At 48.0% G+C, this 22,805-nt stretch overlaps 3 protein-coding genes across 7 annotated transcripts in view; 2 read left to right on the forward strand and 1 right to left on the reverse strand.

Annotated features, from left to right (window-relative positions):
- Positions 1–27, forward strand: part of LOC125957236 (ras-related protein Rab-2A) — a 3,764-nt gene extending 3,737 nt beyond the window's left edge. The window contains exon 4 of the mRNA XM_049689797.1: positions 1–27. This exon is cut by the window's left edge and continues 912 nt beyond it. The gene's annotated coding sequence lies outside the window, so the exon portion shown is untranslated.
- Positions 28–1,371: 1,344 nt separating this feature from the next.
- Positions 1,372–16,301, reverse strand: LOC125957205 (uncharacterized). 5 transcript variants are annotated; one of them, XM_049689733.1, is made up of 5 exons: positions 16,080–16,301; positions 3,745–6,952; positions 3,270–3,379; positions 3,009–3,190; positions 1,372–2,913 (listed from the first exon to the last, which is right to left on the reverse strand). In XM_049689733.1, exons 2-5 carry the CDS (start codon positions 5,800–5,802, stop codon positions 2,519–2,521), a joined length of 2,745 nt encoding a protein of 914 aa, XP_049545690.1. In that variant the 5' UTR covers positions 5,803–6,952; positions 16,080–16,301; the 3' UTR covers positions 1,372–2,518. The 5 variants fall into 5 exon arrangements, with proteins under 5 accessions (XP_049545690.1, XP_049545692.1, XP_049545694.1 ...); XM_049689735.1 differs by having other exon boundaries at positions 16,024–16,301; XM_049689737.1 differs by lacking the exon at positions 16,080–16,301 and adding an exon at positions 10,699–11,317.
- A 4,582-nt stretch (positions 16,302–20,883) lies between these two features.
- The window catches only part of LOC125957196 (four and a half LIM domains protein 2), an 88,759-nt gene continuing 86,837 nt past the window's right edge, over positions 20,884–22,805 (forward strand). The window contains exon 1 of the mRNA XM_049689716.1: positions 20,884–21,488. Within this exon, the coding sequence (XP_049545673.1) occupies positions 21,396–21,488 (93 nt within the window). The 5' untranslated portion in view covers positions 20,884–21,395. The remainder of the gene's footprint in view (positions 21,489–22,805) is intronic.

Raw genomic sequence — 22,805 nt, forward strand, 5'->3', positions numbered from 1 at the left:
AAAAACCCAAAAACAAATTCCAATCTTGTGATCGGGACAAACTCGCACCAGCGAGTGTTGTGTATGGAAAGGGATAATAAGAAACATTAAAAATAAAGGGTAAAAGCGGAACGAAAATAAACCAAATCTCCTGATCCGGAATAATTAATCGTCACTGTAAACCACTCGTGTTGTCGATATGATACGAGGAAACGTTGCTTCCAGGAGTAGTTGGAGCAGCAGAAGAGCCTCTCCTAATTGACTGAAGGTCGTGTGGTGTGCAGTAACAGTGGCAAACAGAGCGTTGCATCGTTCGTAAACTGTTTATCTTCAGAGTCATTAAGTAACGGGACGAGCTCGTTAAACGGATAACATCCTCAATTATCCTTAGGCAGAACCATAGGCTGCGGTGCAAACCACGATCGCCATGAGTTACCCTCCCTCACGCGTTACTCGTTTCGTAGCGTTCTTCCAGTGAATTGTTTTCGAGTAGAGCTTGCAAGGTACACGGGCGCAAGAATAACAACATGAAACGGCCATTAACGGCAGGCTCTAGCAATCCCATTTTAGAGGAGTTATCGAATATATCCTATAACGATTTTATTCTACTCACCATTTTCCCTGCCCTTCACCGCACAGGGTTAGAAGAGTAGAACAAATATTAATGCAACTAATATTAATTAAGCCAGCTAAACTAGCTCTTATCTCAGTTAAAGGAAAGGGTGGCACTCGTGCGAAGAATGCAAATGTGTGATTCAGGCAAGGTGGGCTTTCTAGCGTCGATATCCAAAAACTATTTCAGTTACTCCACCCTAGAAAACTGTACTAATTTGATAAACACACACATACACACATTTTAATCAAACAAACTGCCGGCCACTCTCGTCAGTATTGTTCTCGAAGCCGTTCGAACATCACAGATACCGCGAGAACGAAGCTTGTCAGCCTTTTCTTTCGGTTTTGCACATTTGCCACGCCTGCAATAATTAGCGGTTCCTAGCGTTTAATCCTCTTCACCCTCCTCGTTTGCTTCGATTTGCTAAACTAAACGACACTTTAAACCTACAAACCACAAATGCATGGTAATGCAGAGTTATTCGAAGGAGTCAAAGCGAAAGACGTAGAAAGGGAACGTTGCAAATGGAGAAACATGTCGGGAACACACGGTGCCAGGAGGAAGCAAGGGCACTACCCTAAGAGCAAGGTGTCTGTAACGGGTGTATGTGGAGGTACTATACTCTGCCTGGCTGGCGGCATCATCTTCTGAAGCATAATTATGTATGGTATAGATAATATACTGAAATAATAAAAGACAACTGGAACTGAATCGGACCGCCGCCAACTGTTACTGTCGTGTTTCTTTGGATATCACATCAAAAAGCAAAGAGAGAATCATTCTAAACCACAAAAAGAGATGCTTTATTCTAGAGTAAATATTTGTTTAACAGTAAGCGATGATTTAAAAAATCGTGACAGAGAAACGTGCATCTAGCCTACTACTCGTCCTCCTGCTACCGCACAAAAGCTACGCCGAACTTCTCTGGCAAATACTTCAATGCTTTATAACATGGCCACTCAGCCAATGGGGTTAATAAATTCCTTTTGTCCACCAAAAGCAGGCGCCACATGGACGCTGTAACTAATTTTCCTAAACTATTGTTCTACCGACTCAACATCTTCGACAGAGGAAAAAATACAAAGCAAACATTGAAATCATATTGGAAGAAGTATCACACGGTAGTCGCTGGCTGTTCGCTCAAGCTTTGCGATCGATACTATCACAGGCACTGCGCTGGTAGTGGAAGTGACGTTCGCGCTCCGTTCTGGGAGATGTAGCTTTAACAATCTGGTGGTGCGTTCTGATTTACGCTATCAATAATCTCCTAGCCGTGCTTCTAGGGTGCATAATAAGGCGTTCACTCTACTCATCTCCGTAATATGTCCACTCGGTACGACTGCCGAATGGATTGCTCCCGCGCCAGCTGTTGTGCACCTATAGTAGTAGCAGTAGCAGTCGTAGATCACACTGATTCTATATGAAGGCCAACGGGGTGTCGGTTCGAATGCGAATTGCTATTGCGTTGCATGAGTTTAGTATAACCTACATTCCTCTAAATACCTTAAACCGTACGCTACACCTAATGCTTCTGTAATTGCTCCAAAATCGCATAGTAAAAAAGAACAGGGTTATCATGTTTGCGTCTGAGGTAGTTCGTAGTATAAAAGGGGAGAGCGAAAGCACCAACGCACTCGTCGCGTTGGTCAACTCAACTGTCGAAACACCGATCGAGAAGAGGACATCCATCGCAGAGTATAGCATAAGTTCGCCGAGCGTCCGCTTACCGCTCGAAATACGCTTACCAGCCCGGCAACTCGACAGATCACAGAGTCGCTCGTTTCGTTGCACGATCATTGTGCCGATCGGTGCTCGTTGCCTGTTCTCACTTTTCCTTTCTACGAACACTCTCATTACATAAGTACTTAAGGCAACGCCAAGAGCGAACGTATGCGAACATACACGGTGGCCACGTGCCACCGCTTACGCCGTCACGGTTGAGCTAAGCGCTTCACTTTCCTTTTCCGCTTCCGCTTCGTCCGCATCGCTGGCGTCCGCATTCAGCGGACCGATGATCCAGGCGCAGACACCGGACAGAAAGATGAAGAAACCGGCCGCATAGAACGAATCATCCCACCGACCGGTCACATCGTACAGAAATCCGGCAATCGGTGGACCGACGAGACTGCCAATACCCTGCACCAGCAGAATCAAACCATACGCGACGGTGAAATCATCCAAACTCACCAGCCGCACCATGATAATGGGCGTGAAGGAGAAGGTACTGGCGAAGGTAATACCGAAGGTGACGCACATTGCACCCATCGCGACGTGGCTATTGATGACCCAGGGCATACAGAAGATCGAAGCGCCACAAACTAAACAGGGAACCGGGAAAGGAAAGAATTGTCCGATTAATCTCCGTCCATCCAAAAGCACGAGTGTATAGGTGTTGAATGTCGCTATTACTTACGTGCCAGACATACGGCGTAGGATTTACACACATCGACCCACGGTCGATCGCCGAGCCAACCGAGCCCAACCATACCGATCGTGTTGGTGATGCCGATCAGCGAGATAAGGTTCGCGCTATCCTCCTCGGTGTAACCATGCTTCACCACGTACTCCGGGATGTAGAAGTAGGGAATGATGTACCTGGGAAAAGAAACAGGACAAGCAAGGATATTAGCATCTAGGCTTCTGGTTTAAATGGCCTCCTCCGGACTCCACTTACCACACGAACAGCAGCAAGGTCGAGACGGACAGCATACCGAACCGGAACTCGAAGAACAGGGAAAAATCGAAAATCGATTTCAGCGTATCGATGAAACTTCCGTACCATGGCTAGAGAAGCGGGAAGAAATGAAAAAAAATCTCAATTATTGTGTACCATGCGCCTCCATCCCGAGCAGGCGGGGGCCATTAGCAAGATGCAGTTTTCTCTTATTTTGTGTGCCCGTAATTGATCATCTTGATGCGCTATGCGAGAACACGATTTCACACCCTGTCACCCTGCGTCACAACGACATCCAAGTAGCGTCTGATTCACCGATTGGTCGCCATCGCAACAGACGCTAACGCGATGCGAATATTGATCTTGACCGCTTAGCTTAGCGGCGCTGTTCGTGACACGCTCATTAGCACCGGCAGCGTGCGATACTCTAAACAACAACAAAACCGTCGTTTCACGCCGCCACAATTCCACTTACCTCATCATGCTCCTTGGCGATTGTGGTCATCGAGTTGCGGTAGATGTTCGGACACGAGGAAGCCTTCAATCGGTAGCGGTGCGTATTGAGTAGCGCACCCCGGTAGTGGATCGAGTTCCGGTGTATCCGCATATCCTTGTAGAAGTTCGAGTACCGCATCGAGTGCTGCCGTCCGAGCGGTTGTCGCTTAAGCCCCCCATTCCTCGCCGCTGGTGTCGCACGCACAAGCTGCTTCTGCTTCGGTACGACCAGCGTCAGGTTGGTGTCGACGTTGGGATTGAAGATTTCATTCTCGTACACCACATCGAGCGAGTTGCCACGGTAACTGCGCGACTTTTCGCCTCGACTCACCACCTCACCACCACCGACACCACCAACGGCATCAGCAGCAGCACCGGCAGCACCCGCATTAGCACCTCCGAAGGAGGATGGCAATACGAGCGAAGCGGACAGGGCAGCCTCATCCAGTGACCAGGTACTACCGCCAGCTTTAACGTGCAACTCTTGCTGTCGCTTCGCACTAAGATACCCATCCTCGAGCGAGGCCACGCTAAGTGTTTTCAGCGATGCCCGAATTCCCAAACTAACGCCATCCTTCACCGTATGATCGTCCTCATCATCCGTTAGCTTCTCGTACGAATTCAGCGTTTCCGAGCTGGCCAATCGGGCCGCCGTTCCAGCCAACTTGCCCGGAACCGAACCCCGTTTGAATGCTTCCTTCGTAAGGATACTATGGCGCAGCGATCGATGGCTACCACGCTGGCCATAACCGCCCATTCCCACCGCTTCACCTTCCACCGTCAGCATCGGAATGCCACCCCGATGGCCATGATGTTCCTGCTCGTTGTAGAACGTCGGCAACGTCACTTCGCTCTGGTATCGTTTAGTAAGCGTCGATTCTTCCGGTGGTGGAATCACCTGGTTCGCCTCCGTATTCACGTTCGTCACGAGCGTATCCAGTACCCGTTCCTTCGGAATGCCCGTCTCGATCAGCTTCTTAATCTCGTCCAGGCACACGCTCGAGTTCGAGAACGTCTGGATGCTCTGGGCACGACTCTCGAGTCGACTTTCCTCAATCATCCAATCGGGATCACGCATCAAAGCACCCATCGCCACGATGTTAAACAGCGTACCGGCCAACACGAGCGTTGCTCCGCGCCATCCAAACTCATTGATTAACCACTGGCAGAGCGGAGCGTACACGAACGTACCGATTCCCGTACCGGAAGCGCCAATGCCCGTCGCAAAGGTACGCCGCTTATCGAACCAGAAGGCCACACTGACCACCACCGTCACGTAGCCAACGCCCAGGCCTACTCCGGCCAGTATACCGAACGTCAGGTACAGCTGCTCGATCGACTGAGCGTACGAGGCAAGCACAAAGCCAATCCCACCGATCGTACCACCCAGCATCGTCATCTTACGGCACCCGTACCGATCGACCAGATTCGACATGATCGGTCCCGATAGCAGCGGTACGGCAATAAACAGCGATCCGATCCAGGCCGTTTTCGATTTCGATTCACCAAAGTAATCCAACAGCTCGGTGTAGATCAAGCCGAACGAGAACGAAACACCGTCCATGATGAGCGAGATCATGAAGGAGGAAAACACGATCACCCACCCATACCCGCCGTCCGGTATTTTCGGTAGTTTCTTCTTTTCCGGCTCCTGGTACGACGAGACGATCGAATCGTTCATCGAAACCTCCGAGATGAGTCGCCTACGTCCGGTCCGATCACCGGAGTGGCCCGATTCGACCTGTAGCTGGGCCATGCTTAGGTTTTTGCCATAGTTGCCACGTGTCGGCGATAGCGATTCATGGCTCGGTTCGAACGCGATACTACCGAACGTGACTTCGTTCGTGCTCAGCAGATTGGTTTTGATCGCTTCCAGCTCCTCACGGCCGATGCGTCCGTACGAGGGACGATCCGGCGAAACACCGTTCCGTGCCGGGCGTTCTGGTGTGTTGTTGTTCTGGCGATCTGCCATCGCTTCGAGATCCTGCTCGAGCAGAACCTTCTCCGACGGATCGGTGACGCGTATCTCGAGCACCATTCTCGATCGCTGTTGTTATCGGTCCTTCGGTTGTTGATGGTTTGTCGCTTTCGATTGGCGTCAATTGGCGGGGTTGGTGCCAGGACCATCCAGGGATTCTCTGTACTGTTTCTGTCACGCTTTCGCTTTCCTCTCGGTGGTGTTCTGAACTGTTTCCGATCTTACACCTCCCGGCAACAATCACTACTTGTAATGGTCCGCTTCTCACTATTACTACGTCTACTACTCGTAACACTATTATTGATGATACTGGTGGCGATGGTGGCGATGGTGGCGATGGTGACGATGGTGGTGGTGGTGGTACTGGTGTTGGTGATGATACAGGCGGCTAACCGCTTCGATCCCTTCCTTCGTCCTATCGATCTAAGCCGGGGATCCTTTGGCAGATAGCGGAGACAGTGGCTGGCTGATTCGGTGGCGGTGGTTACGGTGGTTTTCCGGATACGATGCATAAGTGGCTCCAATTGGCCCGCGTTCCTCACTGATAACAAGCCCGGGATGGCTCTCATTAAAACCCCAGAAACCGTCTGGTCGAAATGGTTGTGGTGGCTACTCCGGTGGCGCTTCACACCACACGCGTCCTGTTTCGCACTTCGTTCGGTGCGATCTTCGATCAATTCACTGACTAATGCACGCACGCACACGGGATAGCTGCTCTGGGCAGCGGTTTCTTGTACACTCGGTGCCTTACGCTGTAAGGGTGTCAGGCTTCTGCAGCATCCGCGGAATTCAACCACATCTTGCTACTAAGGCGAACTTAAGGACCAGCTTAAGAGCCTGAGAGAGAACCTGAGATTGGCGTTAATGTTCCGACCCTATTGGTCTCTCGCACGGTGATGAACTATTTTCGTTTCGTCGTGGCACAACAGAGTTCACCTTCACCTTCCTTTCTTCGTCGATTACACAGCGCTGGATCTCTTTACCGGATGCGAATTAGTGAACTGGGCGATCAACAGACCGTTCGTTGTAGCTAACACCTGCCCAAGCACTGTAACACACTACACCGATCGCGGTGATCGCGGTTCTTCGAGGGTGTAAAATTTGCGAAAACGAAAATCGCACAGACGACGTCGTGTGACGTCACGTGGTACGCGCGCGCGCAGATCAGCGAATGAGCTCCCTAAAAAGGTTAGCAGCAGGAGTAGGTAATCTGCAAAACACAGAAATAGATTGAACGTATGATTAGTGAGCTAAGAAACGCTACAGCAGCTACCAGAAGAAGCAAAACAAAATCTTTTGGCCAGAATAGCATTCTAGGGCGACCGATTGGCGTACTTGCGCCACCAGTGGCACCAGCTGGCCACCTCACCGAATGATAAATTTAGAACCGATCTTAACGCTGATAAATACCGTCTACGGCTTGGAGATTATTAATACATTCTTCAGCATCTCAAAAAATGCCCCAAATTAGACCCAAATGGCCTTCCGGCGCCAGCGTGCGTGAGGCCAGCGAAATGTCTGCAGCAGCGAAGGACGATCCTCATTATTGAATTGAGAGCGATCTTTTTCTTCCAGGCGCGATGTCTTCCTCGCCACGTCGACGCCACACCAATGGCCATTATTCCCAAAAATCGTTGACCTATAATCAAACCTTCAACGACAGTGTTGATAAGTAATGGGATCCGGAACGATGGTTTGCGCGACAGACAGTAATCGCGTAATTCGGAAATCTTCTTTGCGTCGGATCGATCCAGTGTACGCAGGCCAGTGGCTGCCGGTGTCTTGACGTCACGTCTTTAGCCTGCTTCAAGGACAATCACAGACTGTCACCGAGGAAGCGGAAGCACGCTCGGAAATCGGAGCGAAGGGGGGTAGTAGTACAGACGACGGTCTGAGATGACGCCGTGCGGTGCAGTAATGTCACTGGCGATGGCGTCTTGTTGGCGTCAGAAGCGAAAAGTGGAAGAGTGGACATGAAATCGACCCCAAAAATCGCGTCGCCGGTATTTATAGTACAAAGGTTTCTTTCGCGTGCGCGCGCGCTCTCTCTCTCTCTCCACTAGGAGAAGGTCTCCTTGTTTTGACCGCCAGCGCGTCTGTTGGAAATAGACTTAATGGGCCAGTTGGTTGGGTCAGTGAGCGGTAATGGCGAACAGGCGCACATTTGCATACGAATACGATAATCCATATTATGCTTGAAGTTGAGAAGCATAATAGCATATTATGCTTGAAGTTGAGAAGCATGTAGAGAATATACAGTGTAGCAGTTCAACAACATAGCATCAGAATTGCAAACAGCCAGTAGCAGTGATAACAGTGCGTCGTTATTTTTACGTCTCCATGTTCTTGTATTCTCGTACCTATAATCCTTCTTTTCTACCTCCAGCTGCACCACAGATTAGCTGCAGCGACAAGATAAAACGACGCTCAGAGTACAACCTTCCCCCCCTTTAAAGCACCTTTTGGGGGAGTTTCGATGAAATGCGATAAACACAGGTTTACCTACAACAGGTACTGACGCTTTATCACGCAGATAGGAACCACCGATGGCCATGGCTGGCCATAACCTTCACTGACTGACACTGTCCATAAAATTTTCACGAAAAAACAAGTCTCTTCAACCACAACAACACCAACTTAGAACTGGTGGCCTGGGCCAAGGAGTGCTTCACCGGCGCCAAGAGCGCTCGCACCGGTTACTGTTCCGGACTGCGCATCGTACCGCGTACGATGAGCAACTGACTTCTGCAATCCGCGTGGGAAACCTGCTAGTACCCACTAGTCTCTGCATCCAACCATCACCGCGCTGCTGATAGCGTTCTGCGACTCGGGAGACGCGACCCGTGTACTAACGAGCCACGGCGCTGCGGACCTTATCATTGTTCCTCCAGGGATGGGGGTAGGCGTGCAGGTTCAGACAACGACTCTGAGTCAACTGCTGCTGACGGCCGCCATGATTCCAAGTGACAGTGAGCGGAATGGAGTGAGCCCTCTCTATCATTGCCCTGTCACTGGCCGTAGATCACATCGTCTTAATCTATGAATGATCCCGGGCCCGGGCCGGAAGACGGCAGGAAACTGGCTGAATCCCGTTTCGGCAAACAATCCCGCCCGACCAATCGTGGGACCCCGCGGGTTGCTTGACACAGCCCGAAGTGAAGGTGTGTCCAATGACGATGCTACCCCATTGGGGATGATTCGGTTCCTATTAGGGACCATTACCTTTGTTCGGGGCTTAAAAAGGCTCATTTTTGATGATTTTTTAATGAAGAAACCATTCAATTTATATTTTTTGGACCGACATTTCATATTATGTTTTCAATTTTTCGATTTTTGATAGCTTTCTGAAGATGTACAAGTGATGCTTTTTACGATTTTGCCTCAAAAAACAAGTTTTACATGTTGTTTTGTTATACAAGTATTAATAATTTTGATGAAAACTCGACGGTACTACCTGGCAAATAGTGTATTAAGTGTTGAAATTGATTGGTCCAATAATTTTTATGCTATGCTCCACACCGATTTTACAAACATAGGGTTTGAGAAAACCGCTTCAAAGTAGAATAATGCCTTAAATGAATGAATGAGGCGCCATTTTTCAAAACTCAATATCTTTGTTAATTTTGCTTCGATTAATCTTTGTTAATTTTGTCAAAACATTTCACACATTACGCTTCAAAGTGCAAATATTCATGAAAAAATGTATAAAATAAATGTGAATTTAAAAAAAATGAATATCTTAGCTCCCCTTTTAAAACCAATCAATACACTAGACGAACCCGAATTAGCTTGCCAGACACGGGCTTATCTTATCACCTTTCACCTCCCGGATACACTCTACGTATTTAAAAGGCGTAAATTAAGGCCAAATGACTACCGACTGTCGTCCAACAAAAACACTCCATCCAGCCATGCAGCGTTCCGTAAAATCCGGGCTGTGGTTGACGATAAATCAATGACCATACCGATCGGTCTGTCGGTCAGTCGGTTCCGCTGGCGAAACAAAGACAAGATTTGTCAAGAACTCACGTTCGCCACTGTCGTTGCTGCGGTCTCGTATGACACCGCTACTGGTGCCCATCATGTTCGATGTTGTTTATTGCTTGAAACCACATTACGACGACCCACAAACGTCCACTCCTCGCTTGCGGCCTGCCACCGATACTGCAACTCATCTGTGCAACGTGCAGTCCGGTGCAATGTACACGCTCGATGCCATCTGTTTCACGGTCATTGGGGGTCGGGTATACTAAACGATGCCCCGCGCTCGATGCCGTGTCGCGGCTTTAGACCAAATGATGACCAAACGTCATAAAACTTTGCAAAACTGTAAAGTGGAAGGCATTAGGAAGGTACGTCTGCCCCTGGTGAGAGGTAGAAACTTAGCTTTAGGGCAAATCCATTTAAGGCTTATCATAAACGTAAACCGCGCTAATGCTAATTTGCACGGTAAACCCCCACCCGGCACGGTACCTAAGAGCCACTTGGGCCACTTGAGAGACATTTGCTCTTCCATATCATTGTCGGCATTTTACGATACGCAGAGTCCGCTCAGAAGAAGCAAATTGCTCATCATTTGTTGGAAGCGACAGACACAATTGTACCTGTCACAACACACCAATTGGCCGGAGTAGCCGGAGTACCAGATTCAACTGACCAATGCTGGTCCAACATTTGGATCGTTCCGGTTCGGATCGTTCCGGTTCGCTCCAGATTTGCTCTCACTCCAAAAGATCGACCCCTCAACCGCGCATCTTGTCTTGCGCATGACAATCACGCTAGGTCTGTCGTCTACACAACGGCATCGTGTTTGCTCAGCATTTCGATTAAAGCATTCCACCCGATTCCGCCCGAGGTCAGTGCAAGAGCAATGAATGGCCCCCAGAGCGCTAGCGTGTACGTAAGAATCATGCGTCCCCAGACCCGCTTAAGAACTTGTGAGATGAGTTTCTTCACCTTCTATTTACGGCCACAGTTCACACAGATCGGGCGTGCGTCGGACGTCGGAATCACTGACGCACACCAGTCGCGGACGGCGCACGCTGGTGCTGGTGATTACGAGTGTGACGTTCACACTGAACCCTATCCGCATAGAGTACGCCGCTGCAAAGCACCAAACCTCGTTCACCCTGGAATCGACTATATGACCGGAGCGTTGAAAGTACACCGGTACACTGCCGGTGGTACAGAACCGGTAGGTTCTGGCAGCGTGTTGCAACGTTGCAATGACGGCGGAAATCGTCTCCAAATTAGCATGCGTAAGCGCCATTCACTTCCAACCGGGTATCAGCACGAACGCAGTGAACGCTGCAGCACGCAATCTCCCTCGAGGTACGAGGCGCCCGGCAACGATCATGGCTACCTCGACAGTTTCAACTACCATTCAAATGGTTCAAAATCATCTAAAATGATTTTAAATTGGCCTGTGTGGTCAATGCGACGTGCCCAATGAGTGTGTCTACTGTTGCCTGGCAACTCAATTGCTGCGGATTGCTTTCCTATGATTGTACACCTTTACTGCGCTGCGAAACTGAAGCTAGAGCGCACTACAGAAATCCTGGAAAGTGGATTTCTTTCTTTAGGGTGTCCTTACATTAATAGGTCAAAGAAAGCTCCAGTCTCCTGTGTGGCCCATTTCCGGATCTTTGCGGCATGCGTTGCGTGTGGTCCAAGGGAGTGTGTTTCTGGGTGACTCCTTTCTTCGCTTACTTTTACCACCATGGCGTTATGTTAATGCAGGTGCGTCCACACAGGTGAAGGTCGATGAGTCGGAGAGAAATTAAATTTTGCATAAACACATACGACTGACCGTTGCGTGCCTTGCGTGCTGGGAACCTGTGCTGCTGCTGCTGATGTGCACCACTGTAACCATGCTCACCTCGGCAGCTCAAAGGCTGAACTAAATAACCCATAACCGGTGCTTAGATTGCACTCTTGCGGTGAGCTAATACCCTCACGGGGGCCGAGTGACGGACTAATTTGGTCCTGGTCCTTCGCTTCGAGGGAGTAATTCTGCGAAATTGGTGCAATATATTTGCAATACCCTTCGAGATAACCGCGACATGTATGACGTGTGCCGGCTCGAAAAACAAACGTAAAGCGTGTGTGCGGTCGCGCGCGCTAATATAGGAATGGAAGAAGGTACGACAATACTTCGCAATACGCACCAAATTCGGCGATAAGAATTATTGTTGGGGAGGTTCACCGGAGGCGTCCGGTGTGATCGACACTTAATTGTTCGAAGGCCTTTCGATTCGATTATGTGACCGATCTAGGTGGAATGAATGATTAGACAATTCCATGATTTGCACTTATGCGGCAATCTGCTACAGACAACAAATGGGCAACAACATGAACCCCACTGCTGGCCTCTGGCGAACTTTTCAAAGAGCTGCTGACCATCAAACGGTCATAGCCATCGTCCGGCCACGTGAATCTTCTTTTTCCCGTCCCTCCCGGGACAGTATGCGAGGGGCAGATCTCGCATACCAACAATCCAAGTGATGAGCCATGGACGGTATTTCGCAGCAACTTTTTGATAATGATAATGGCCGGCCGAAAAGCCGGCAACCCGTGCCGTTAGAGATTAGGGCCCATCCGTTTTAGATTAGCGACACCGCGGACAGCACATGATTGCACAAGGTCAACGTAGCAGATAGAGTAACTAGATAGAGGTGAACCACTGTCTTCGACCTTCGGTTCGTTGGGTTTTTGCTGTTTCATTCGGAAAGGAGCGAACTTACCCCCCCCCCCCCTCGTCACCCGAGAACACAATGACTACTAGTCGACGCGCGTCAGAGATCCGGTACCGAATGTTGCTAATTTTTTGCGCAAAAACCACCCACCGACCGGCAGTCGGTTCTAACCGCTCCATATAAGCCAACCAAGATTTGGTTCTTGGTTTTGGCAAAGCCCCTAACAACGCAGCAAAGTGTTATGCTCCGATAAGCAGCGGCGTATATCTGCTGCCGCCGTATTCATCAATCGATGGAGCCGACTACTGGACTGGCGTCTCAGAGACCGTGGCGCCAGACAAGTTTATTTCCGTTTTTTTTGCTTCTTCTCTCTGTCGTAGAACAGGTTTTGATTTTTTGCACAAACCCCACACACAAACCAGCAATTCACTGATCTGTGATACATAGAGATATCATCGTCGTGCTGCTGCTGCTGCTGCTGCTGCTGCTTGACGAATCGTGCCTCTCAACCACTCAAGCTTGGCTCTTGATGCGAGAGCGAAAAGGAATTGGAGCTCGTTGCTATTGCATAAAGTCGTGCACGAAAATGAAGCCAAAAAAGCTGCCACACACCACTAACGTGATTAATGGTGGGAATGACGGCCGGAGGGACGGAGGGAGGGCCCAACGTAAGAACTCAAATTTCATTATGCAACAACCGGCACAGAACGGTCACATTCAGGAAGTGGCCCCCCCGGGGGGGTTCGACTAGTACCAGGGAGAAACCAACGGCTACTTTGAGAAATGGTGAACGTGATTACTGTTGTGTGACCGATGAGCCTTCTAGTAGGCTAGAGTCTACGCAGATGACAGCTTGCTGACGTTACGAGCTCACCGTAATAACAAGCAAGCAAGGGGGGTAGCGATAAGAACCTGACAACCCGACGGCAAAGAGTTACTAATAATGAGCGGGAGCTATGACATCTGTACCGAGCGCTGTACTATCAGCATAACGCCATTGTGTGCGGTGCTACGCGCTGTATTGCTGTTTGATTTCACAATTCACGCGAACTGCACGGGCGCCCTCGCTAGGTCAAGAAATATTTGCATATTTTAACGCTTCGTGTCACAATATTTATGATTAAAAGTATGGCAAGGTTACGTCATCAATAAAGGAGGCATTTTGTTGCCGTTTTTTTTTCTTTTTTATCGTCCCAATCAAAAGACTCACCAATTAACGGGCCCATGCTCCAGTGACGGACCGGCATTGGATCCAATTCATTTCAATTAAGATGACGCCTTTGTGTGACGAATTCATTAAAACCTTATGGTTGACAATGTTTGCATGCACACATGCCGATCGCCATTTACATTCCTGGCTCAATTGTCGGGACGATCGATTCGCTTGAAAGCTACAGCAAACAAACATTTCATCGTTTAAACAACAGCGTTGACAGACACCTTCTGGAAGCCATTTGCACTAGCAAGGTCACTGCAAATGTCACCTACACTGCAGATCGCTTTGCAATTGTGAAGCTGTAAAGCAAACGATCTTGCGATGAGACTAGGGAGACCCTCAAGATCCCAGTCCGGGAACAGAAAAAGAGAAGCTTTACGACGTACGTTCAGGGCACCACCTTTGGCAGTGTTCCCCACCCCCCAGTGTAGCAAGGGACCCCTGAGCGAAGCACGGAAACATGGAAGCAGAAGAACGGGTTCAGCATGCAGGTAGCAGCAGCTCCGATCATCGGTCCAGCGCGCTAGCTGAGCAGCATACAGAGTGGTTGACCGCATCATATGGTTGGAGTCTCTCGCCCTCCCCAAGGAGGGACCGTTCGAGTGTATCGTTAATGGTCGAGCGGAATTTTCCATCGTGCTTTAATCTGTGCACACTGCTTCGCCCCAGACGCCATTGGAAAGATATCTATCCGTGTTGCCTCGAACAGTCAGGGCTTTGTAGAAACGGAATCGAGGGAAAAAAATCCATCCGCCGTGCTTTTTAGCCATGCTTCAAAGGACGCACGTTTTTTTCTTCATTGGAGCATTATAAAACTTCAATGACATTTCTTTAATCGATCATTTATCGAACACTTAGATTCTTAATGTATGTTAATGTTTAATCAGCCAATAAATTCATAAAATCAATACTTAATTGCATGTTAAAAAGGACGTACCTCAGTTGATAGTGTTCGCCGTTTATGATGTTACTAATCCAAAGAAACAATCATGACATTGTTGAAGAATATTTGAATTAATCAAAGCAATCATAGGAAAAGACAAAAAACGTTAACGTCTCCAAGTCTTTTGTTTCTTTTGCATTAATTGCGTTGTGCACAATTCAACGATCGCCGCCGATGCAACAAAAGCGATCGTGCTAAAAATACAGAATATACTTTGATACGCTTCCTCACACCCTCTTTTCTTCACCCCGGACGAGACCGGGACGACCCCCTCGGCGGTGATCGTTTGTCTCTCGCCTCGTCTGTTTGAACAGCTGATAAGAGCGTCCCTAGCGAGAGAAGGCATACTTGCTTCTCTTTCCTTTCTCCGTTTGTTATTATAAACTTTACTCATCCTTCTCTTTCACGCCTCCTTGCTAATCGATTCTGGGTTCGAAACAGCTGATCAGAAGAACGACAAAGGGGAAAGGAATGGTGTTCCTCATTGAATGCAAACTTTTGAGGGGGGAAAAGGCGGGGGGGGAATCGATTAGTTGGGAGTGAGTTTTCTAGGTTAAACCTACGCGATTGCCAGGAGAATGACGCTCAGGGCACTACACAGTCAGACGGTGGGAGATAAGAGCATTATGGAAGCATGATGATAGCACCACCAACAACAGCAGCAACAGCAACACACTCCCCAGTAGATAGTGCCGAGTGCACTATGGGAGCAACCTAACCACATGTCTTAAAGTATATAGCGATGAAGAAGGACGACTCGGAAAGACTGCTGCTGTACCGGCCATGTGCTCGACGAGTTCTCTGAGGTCAAAGGTGGTGTGCGCTGCAAAGTATAAGCTGGCTGCCAACAAAAAGGCCGGTCGGTGTTTTTTTCAGTTTTGTCAGTTCGTCATTTTATTTCGAAGAACGTGTAATGGGAACAGCATTAACACCAACGGGTAATTAGTAGCCGAAAATAGACACCGGATTACAGAAGCAATGACTCAAACATCGGCATCGGAAGTGTTCATTCTTGTGTATGGGGCCAATTTGTCACACACTCGCGTCGATCTTTCACTTCTACTTTCCCTAGATATCAGTTGGTCTTTCCACTCCACGCAATCACACACCAACGCGGCCTCGGGCACACAAACACACACGCATCGACTAAAAAAAAAACGCATCGATTAACGACGGCACTTGCCACTCCGGCGTGTAGCTAGGAATCGGCTCTACCCCTTCCAAAAATGCGTAGTAAGCGGTGCGCACCGGCAAACGGGGAACGATTTTTGGAGAACTTACTACTCGGCACGGCCGTGATGCAGTGACACGAACAAGGGAAGGAAAAAAATGGAAACAATCCAAGTAAACGAAGGCACGGCCGAAAAACGGATTCACGCGTACACCACGGCTAGCCTACTAGTAATGCACTGACTACTACTACTAACCTGCGAAGAAAGCTCAATTTCTCACCGTCAATTCAGAGCAAGCAGCGTATATTTACCTTCCGAATCGGGCACGTCGTAGCAGCGTGGAGTTTCGTGGGTTTGCGATAGCGAGCTCAGCCAGTAGCAGCGGAAACGAAAGAACCTTCACCGTTAACGATTCAAACACGAGTAAGAAAATCCTCCGCACGCACGCGAGCTAGAAGTAAGAAAAAAGCGATACCACCCCCCACTCTGCTGTGCGGCACAACGGGAGCGAATCGTTACGAACGTTCCGCCACTGTGGCAACAACCAATAGATGAAACAAGCATGCTACTATTTCATGGTCCAGCAAGCTAGAGGCGACCTGAGCTGCACATTTCGTCACTGAAGTGTTTCCTTGGAGACTACATAGTTTTAGAAAAGATTAGAGAAGAAGCCTGTGATACCGTGGAACCATTAATCTGGATGCGAATATCATTTGGGTTGCCTTGTACGTTGTGCATGCAGCTCGGACTTCCTACGCACACATTGCCAGAAAATTTTTTGTAACCCTTCCGCACCGAAGAACGCATGAAGATATTCCATCATTCATCATGGATCGATTGCTTTTCACGAACTTTGTTCTTATCATTCCGGCTGGCAGACGGGTGTTACTCATCGACACTCGATCCTGGCGTGTTTCCTGCTCGGAAAAGAATTTTGTACACCCTGCAAAAGGTCAGTTTTCTTTAACCTAATTCCACGTTGAGACCGGCCTTGGGTATCTCCGGAGGCCATCAGCTGTTTCTGTTACTGAAAGATGATGATGATGATGATGATGAAGACGATCCATTAATGTGTGTGCGTGAAAGCGATCGACGCTCGGACTGATCGACCTGTTTTGTTAGGGTTTTTGTTTGCAAAATTTAAACAATTATATAGCATATTTTATGCGAAATGAGCAATTTACAAACGCAACACACACAACTCTGTGATAAGAAATCATTTTCCCGTAGGTCGCGCACTCGATAAGCTAGGCACATGAGGTTACACGTGGGTAAGGATTTGCCCGGCATCCCCCGGGTATCGGTAATCCGGCCGGCGGTGTGGAATGTTCTGGAAACTCGATAAAGAAAACCTAGCCCAGTTTTTATACCTTTCGCCGGGAGGGATGATGCACGAGGATTGCTGACGCACCTTTGTTTAATTGGAATCATATCAGTTGGACAAACGTGGGTTCTATGTAACTTTAGATAAAGATGCCTTCGTATTGCTAAGTGCTGATAGACATACGCCGGGAATGCACGTGAAGGTTGCTGGCGATAAAAATGATTTCGCTCTATTATAAGTCATCCAGAGCGTTACGTAAATATTTCTTATCTTTAAGGCTGCAGCCGGTAGAGGGGTAAATATTTCACTGTTTTAAAAAGACAAAATCTGGACCCTCTGGTCTGCTTGCTAATTTGTCTGCTTCCAAATTAGAAAGAAATGACATATTAGCTTCTTATAAGTATTTTTAATAAGATACGTGCAATACGAGTAATGACACAGTAATGCCGCCAAAATTATTAAATTACTTATGATTAATAATGCAATTTATACACCCTTTATTGAGTGCCGGGTGTCCATCATATGCTCATTCTGCTGATATTATTTACAAAATGCGGTAGCCTTTTAACAAAACATGTGTACATTTCCTCCCGATAACGAGCAATGTGATTATCTCCGTTCTCCTATCGTTTATTAATTATTTTTAGGCAAACAACAGCAGTCATGGTAATTCCACAAACGCACTATTAATTTTGGAACTTTTAAACCGTTTGTTAAATAATCTAAAACTGGCCAATTGACACCGTCCCCATGGCTGGTGGAATTAAACGTTGTTTCTTCCTATTCAATCCCAAGCTTACAAAAGAACAAACATTTGAAAAGTTAGATGATGCTATTCTTCTTATTAGAAACGATTCCTCACACTTATAAGTATTATCGATAAAACGAGTTCAGCAATCGTCACTTCATAGGTTTGGAACTCAGTGCGTGCGTTGTTCAGCTGATAATTTGCATTACCGCAACTAAAAATTTAAGGATCGACTTATTAAGACCAAGATAACATTTAACAAAAAGAGCTGCAATATGAAAAGAGTGTACTAGCTCAAAATAAGGTAAATCACCTGTACTAGCACAAAAATAAGGTAAAAATGATAATCTAATTCTCGGGTAATTCTGATGATAACTCTAGCAAGTGAATGATCGAACATAAAAATGAGGATAGTACAAGAATCACACTGGCAACTTACCATTTCAGAGCAATAAAATAAGTGATAAGTCACCAGGGCCCTAATAAACTAACATTAAAGCAGATTGACTAGGTTAGGATGCTAAGTATAACCGCTGAGTGAAATGTGAAATTTAGGAATACCGCAAAAAATATTATTGTAATTTATTAATTTTTCAAAATAATTGTTATCACGCGTGTGCTATTTTCCTACCAATCAATGCTCTATAGTCCTTCAATTTATGGATAATTTCATGAGACAGTAAAAAAATAACCGAAAAGGTTACACCGTAATTCAAATATCAAAGAAATTCACCACACTCGGTGGTGAACTCAGAAGACGTGGTGAATTTCTTTGAAATTTGAATTCCGGTGCAATCTTTTCGGTTACTTTTTTGGTTTTTCTTGAAGTTCGCGACAATCGATGTTTGCACTCTGCTGTTGCACGATGTTGTTGAGTTTTTGCGCAAATTTTCCAAGAAAAACACGTTTCGGTTTTTTTTCTTTAGGCGCCAGATTTTTAAAACCAAGCCGCTCGCTTGGCTGTTCGTGGAAGCTTTAGTTCAATCAGTGCCGCACAAAATTGTTAACAAAATCCTCCCAATATCGGCTCTGCAAACGTAAAAACACTTTTAAATAATGTCATTTGAACAAAAATATTTAAAAATGCAGCTATTGTGACCGCATTTTTCATGGACATCTCTGATAAATGCACTTAGGACTGAACCCTTTGTAAGTGAACTTTGGCTCATTTAATTTGTAAAATCAATATACTGAAAAGAGATGACTGTCCAAGGGTACTTGCATAATAATGAACAAAACTTGTTAAAAGCATCGATTCAATAGTTTTCATAATACGGGTACCGACTTTAAAAACGTTGATTTAGGATAAATTTCTGTGAGATTTACATTTTCATGTATGATGAGCTATTACTCGCATCGCTTTATCATTGTCAACTTGACTTAGATTGGCCAAATAAGTTTGCACAAGTTTCGTAAAAGGTTCGACATTCTGGAAATCAATGACTAATGTTTTAAAAGTGTAACAAAAAAGATAACTAGTTAAGTTAGCTTACAGTGTCTTTTCCCCAGGAATGTTTTTTTTACATTTCTAGGAAAAAAGGGCAGCGCCTCAAAATAATCTTCTATTTGCAGAGTTGAATAATATGCCCTGTTTTGTTATCCTGATCCTATGTTAATAATGTACTGTTTGCTGTTAAAAACCTCAGCACTTTTTCTTTTAAAAGACATTCATACTGCCGCATGAACCCATAATCAATTTTGTTACTATTGTTATTACTAAAATCTACTGGCCGAACATGTACTGGATGTCCTTCTTACTCATAATCAATGAGGGATACTCATCCACCTCCAGTGATCATTTTTCTGTATTTTTTCAATTCATTTATCCTTGGAATGCTACGGCCAGCAGTTTCGAGGATCTTTTACGATCTAGTGCTCCGTGTCGGCTTCTTCTAATTTTACCATCAGGACTTTAACTTGGCGGCATGGGAGATCGTCAAACTACTTGCTACGCAATGACGAATGTTTACTTCGTATGTCCCTTCCTAAGGATAGACAATTCTTCTAAACAATTCCGTTATCCCAAAGTGAAATTAGACTTTTCATTTCAGTTCTTATGGTTCCAAACAAGCAATTCCAAAGGAATCATAATCATGCATCGAATGAACCTAATTTTTCTACGACGACGAACATACCTGCCAACGAAAAGGGCCAGATGTGTGCCGGTTGCGCGTACTCTAGGGTATGAAGATCGCCGAAAGCCGTTGATCGTACGGCCTCCGCAATTGGATTAATATCGAGCCACCAGCATCAAAGCCACCAGGAGCGCGCGCAAGAGAGAGAGAGAGAGAAAGAGAGAGCGCCGTCGACGGACGGAGAGATGATCTGCAGCCTCTGGTTTCTGGTGTTTCCGTTCCGTTCTCCGTGGCCGTGGCTCTCTCTGACGCCCGCATGCCCGCAGCCGTCGCCGGTATGGGAGATTTGTTTGAACCACCATCCACCTGCGCACCGCCCTCGCCGCAGCTCCCCTCCGTAAACCGGTTCACACGCATCGGCGGACGAGCGTGCGCGCGCGCCCGCGCGTTGGCTCTCCGACGAGATCGTCGAGGCTCCCTGGCGAGGCTCTAGATCGTAGGCTTTTCGTGTCGTGGCGCGAGCCACCCAATGGCAGCAGGTTCGAGTCGCGCTTGGAGCAACGGCAGCACCACCACCGGTAGCCGGTTCCGCCGGTTCGCTCCCATTCGTGTTCGACCTCTCTCTGGCGTCACACTACGCCCGTTGTTACCGTCGTCGTCGTCGTCGTCGTCATCATCGTCTTCACCACGGTTGGACCATCTGTTGCGACTGTTTGTGCGTTTGCTTCCACCGGTCACGCGTACCTTAAGCAGCACACGTCATTCACATATCCTTGGCACTTCCTGACCGATCACCGACCGAGCGATTCCATTCAGTACTCAGCTCTCCGGCCACGGAACGGAACGGATCTTGTCCATTAGAGTACACCAGAAAAAACACAACAGTCGCTCCACTGCTCCACCTCTCGCAGCATCGATCGAACGGCCAATCCCTTACTGCTGCTGGTGCTGCTGCGTGCTCCGTACGGCCAGCTCATTGCGTTTGCGCCGATTGTTACGCGAGGTCATAAACGAGTTGGTGCTCCGTGCTAGTGCTCCGTGTTTTTCGGCCACACGATTCCACACGATTCCCGGTCACCAACTACAGCAGTGTGCTCAATCCAGTGCAGTGTAGTCTGTTGCAATCGAACAGGAGAGGGGTGGAGGTGACAATTCGCGCCGATTGCTCGCGCACTCATTCAAGCATCGTCGAGTCTAGCGCCGTGACGTCCACGTGGTGTTCAAGCGGAACACTGAACCACCGGAAGTAGTTTGACCGTGCAGCCCGTAGTCGATTCCGCGGATCACTTGCTATAACCGTTAATCTAACGGCTTTCCAGCCTCCATTTGCTAGGCCCCACCGGTTAGCCCGCGGTACTCGGTTGATCGTTTACATTCCGCCATTTTTCGGGAGGTCAGTAAGAGGGCGCCAGTGAACCTGACCCAAACGGTCTTCGAGTGAGTGCTTTTGTGCGTGCGTGCCTGTTGTAGAAGTGCCAGCATGCTGACCCTATCGCATAGTGGCGACGATCTGGCCAAGTCCCTTGGCGCACTCACGATCTCGCGCACACCGCGGGATCAATTCTCGGACAAGGTGAGCCAACAAAACAGACACAAAACACACATTCTACCGCATTCCACAGCGCAGCTGACGATGAGATCCCAAACACCGAACCGCTCTCTGTGACGATGACGATGATCAAAATCACCGGTCGGTTTCGTGTTGCCCCGGGGGTTCGTTGTTTGTTCCACGCATCGTCGTCATCCATTCTCGGTCTTCAAGTGGTCACTGAAGCAGAACTTCTCTGGCTGGAAAGATGGCGCGACCGCGCGATCGCGTGTGAACAGAGTGCTGCCCGGTTTCGTTTGTCACAGAACACCGGCACCGGCATGGTCATCGGTGAAGAATCTCCCCGGAGAACGAGCACGATCAATAGCCTTCCCGATGGGATGGATGACGTCATGACGAACGCAGATAATCACCGGTTTGAAGTCGGTTTTTGACCACACGATGGAAGCGATGGTAGTTCCATTGGGGTGAGCAGGTTCTTGCTCAGCAAAAACGAGACAGTCGAGAGACCGGTTAACCGTTTTATCAGCGAACGTCGCCACCTGAAACGAGAACGAAAGTGACATTCGTCATAAGATAAAGCATTGTTCTAGCAACAGCCTACTGTTGACCGGTTACTGCCGACAATAATCCCTTGCTACGGTAGTCGACTGTGATGATGATGATGATGATTATGATGAAGATGATACTGATGTTCGTGATGATGCAAATCCAATTACACGGTGCAATGGTGCGACCGGGGATGGTTTCGCATGACCGCGTTTTGGAGTCGGATGCTCGAAACTCTCGCACCACGCCTCGCGCTAGGTAGCCGCGAACTCCACGCTCAGCGCTCGGAGTAAACAAACGACACCATCGCTCTTTTAAATTTTGTGCCGACAACAAAGCAGGCGATGTTGTCACCACCGTTAGCTCCCGCGCGAGCCGCGTTTGCTAATCGTGATCGCTAATTAGTGGGTTCTACTACCGAGGACAGGGGGGGGGGGGGGGGGGCGATCATCTGTTTCATCTTGTCACAATGCCCCAATGCCCCCATCGGTGGTAGCTCGCTCGGAGCTACTGAGAACGCTTGGTGTGTGTCATGGGGTGGCCCAGTTTCTCGCAGACGCATAGCAGTGCCAATTGGAGCATCCGAAGTATCACCTAAATGGTTCGCAAATTTTTGGTGATCGCGTGCTACACTAACCAGTTCTACCGCGTTCCACGAGTGACGTCATACCACCCAATCAAGGCTATCTTATTTGCATACGGATGCGCGCACTAACCGGAATCTGCGCCAGACAGCTTCAGGGTGCTCAACGTGCATGATGGCAGAACCGGAGCCCAAGCCGGAAACGGAAC

This window comes from Anopheles darlingi, chromosome 3 (genome assembly GCF_943734745.1).
Source record: "Anopheles darlingi chromosome 3, idAnoDarlMG_H_01, whole genome shotgun sequence".
NCBI lineage: Eukaryota > Metazoa > Arthropoda > Insecta > Diptera > Culicidae > Anopheles > Anopheles darlingi.

What these genes read in the sequence shown, in the direction of transcription:
- LOC125957205 (XM_049689733.1), bottom strand. Translation starts at nt 5,802, where the DNA reads ATGGTGCTCGAGATACGCGTCACCGATCCGTCGGAGAAGGTTCTGCTC. An exon ending in TCGCCAAGGAGCATGATGAG is followed by an intron (nt 3,380 to 3,744) that starts GTAAGTGGAATT and finishes CCGCTTCTCTAG; the next exon opens with CCATGGTACGGAAGTTTCAT. An exon ending in ACCTTGCTGCTGTTCGTGTG is followed by an intron (nt 3,191 to 3,269) that starts GTAAGTGGAGTC and finishes TTCTTTTCCCAG; the next exon opens with GTACATCATTCCCTACTTCT.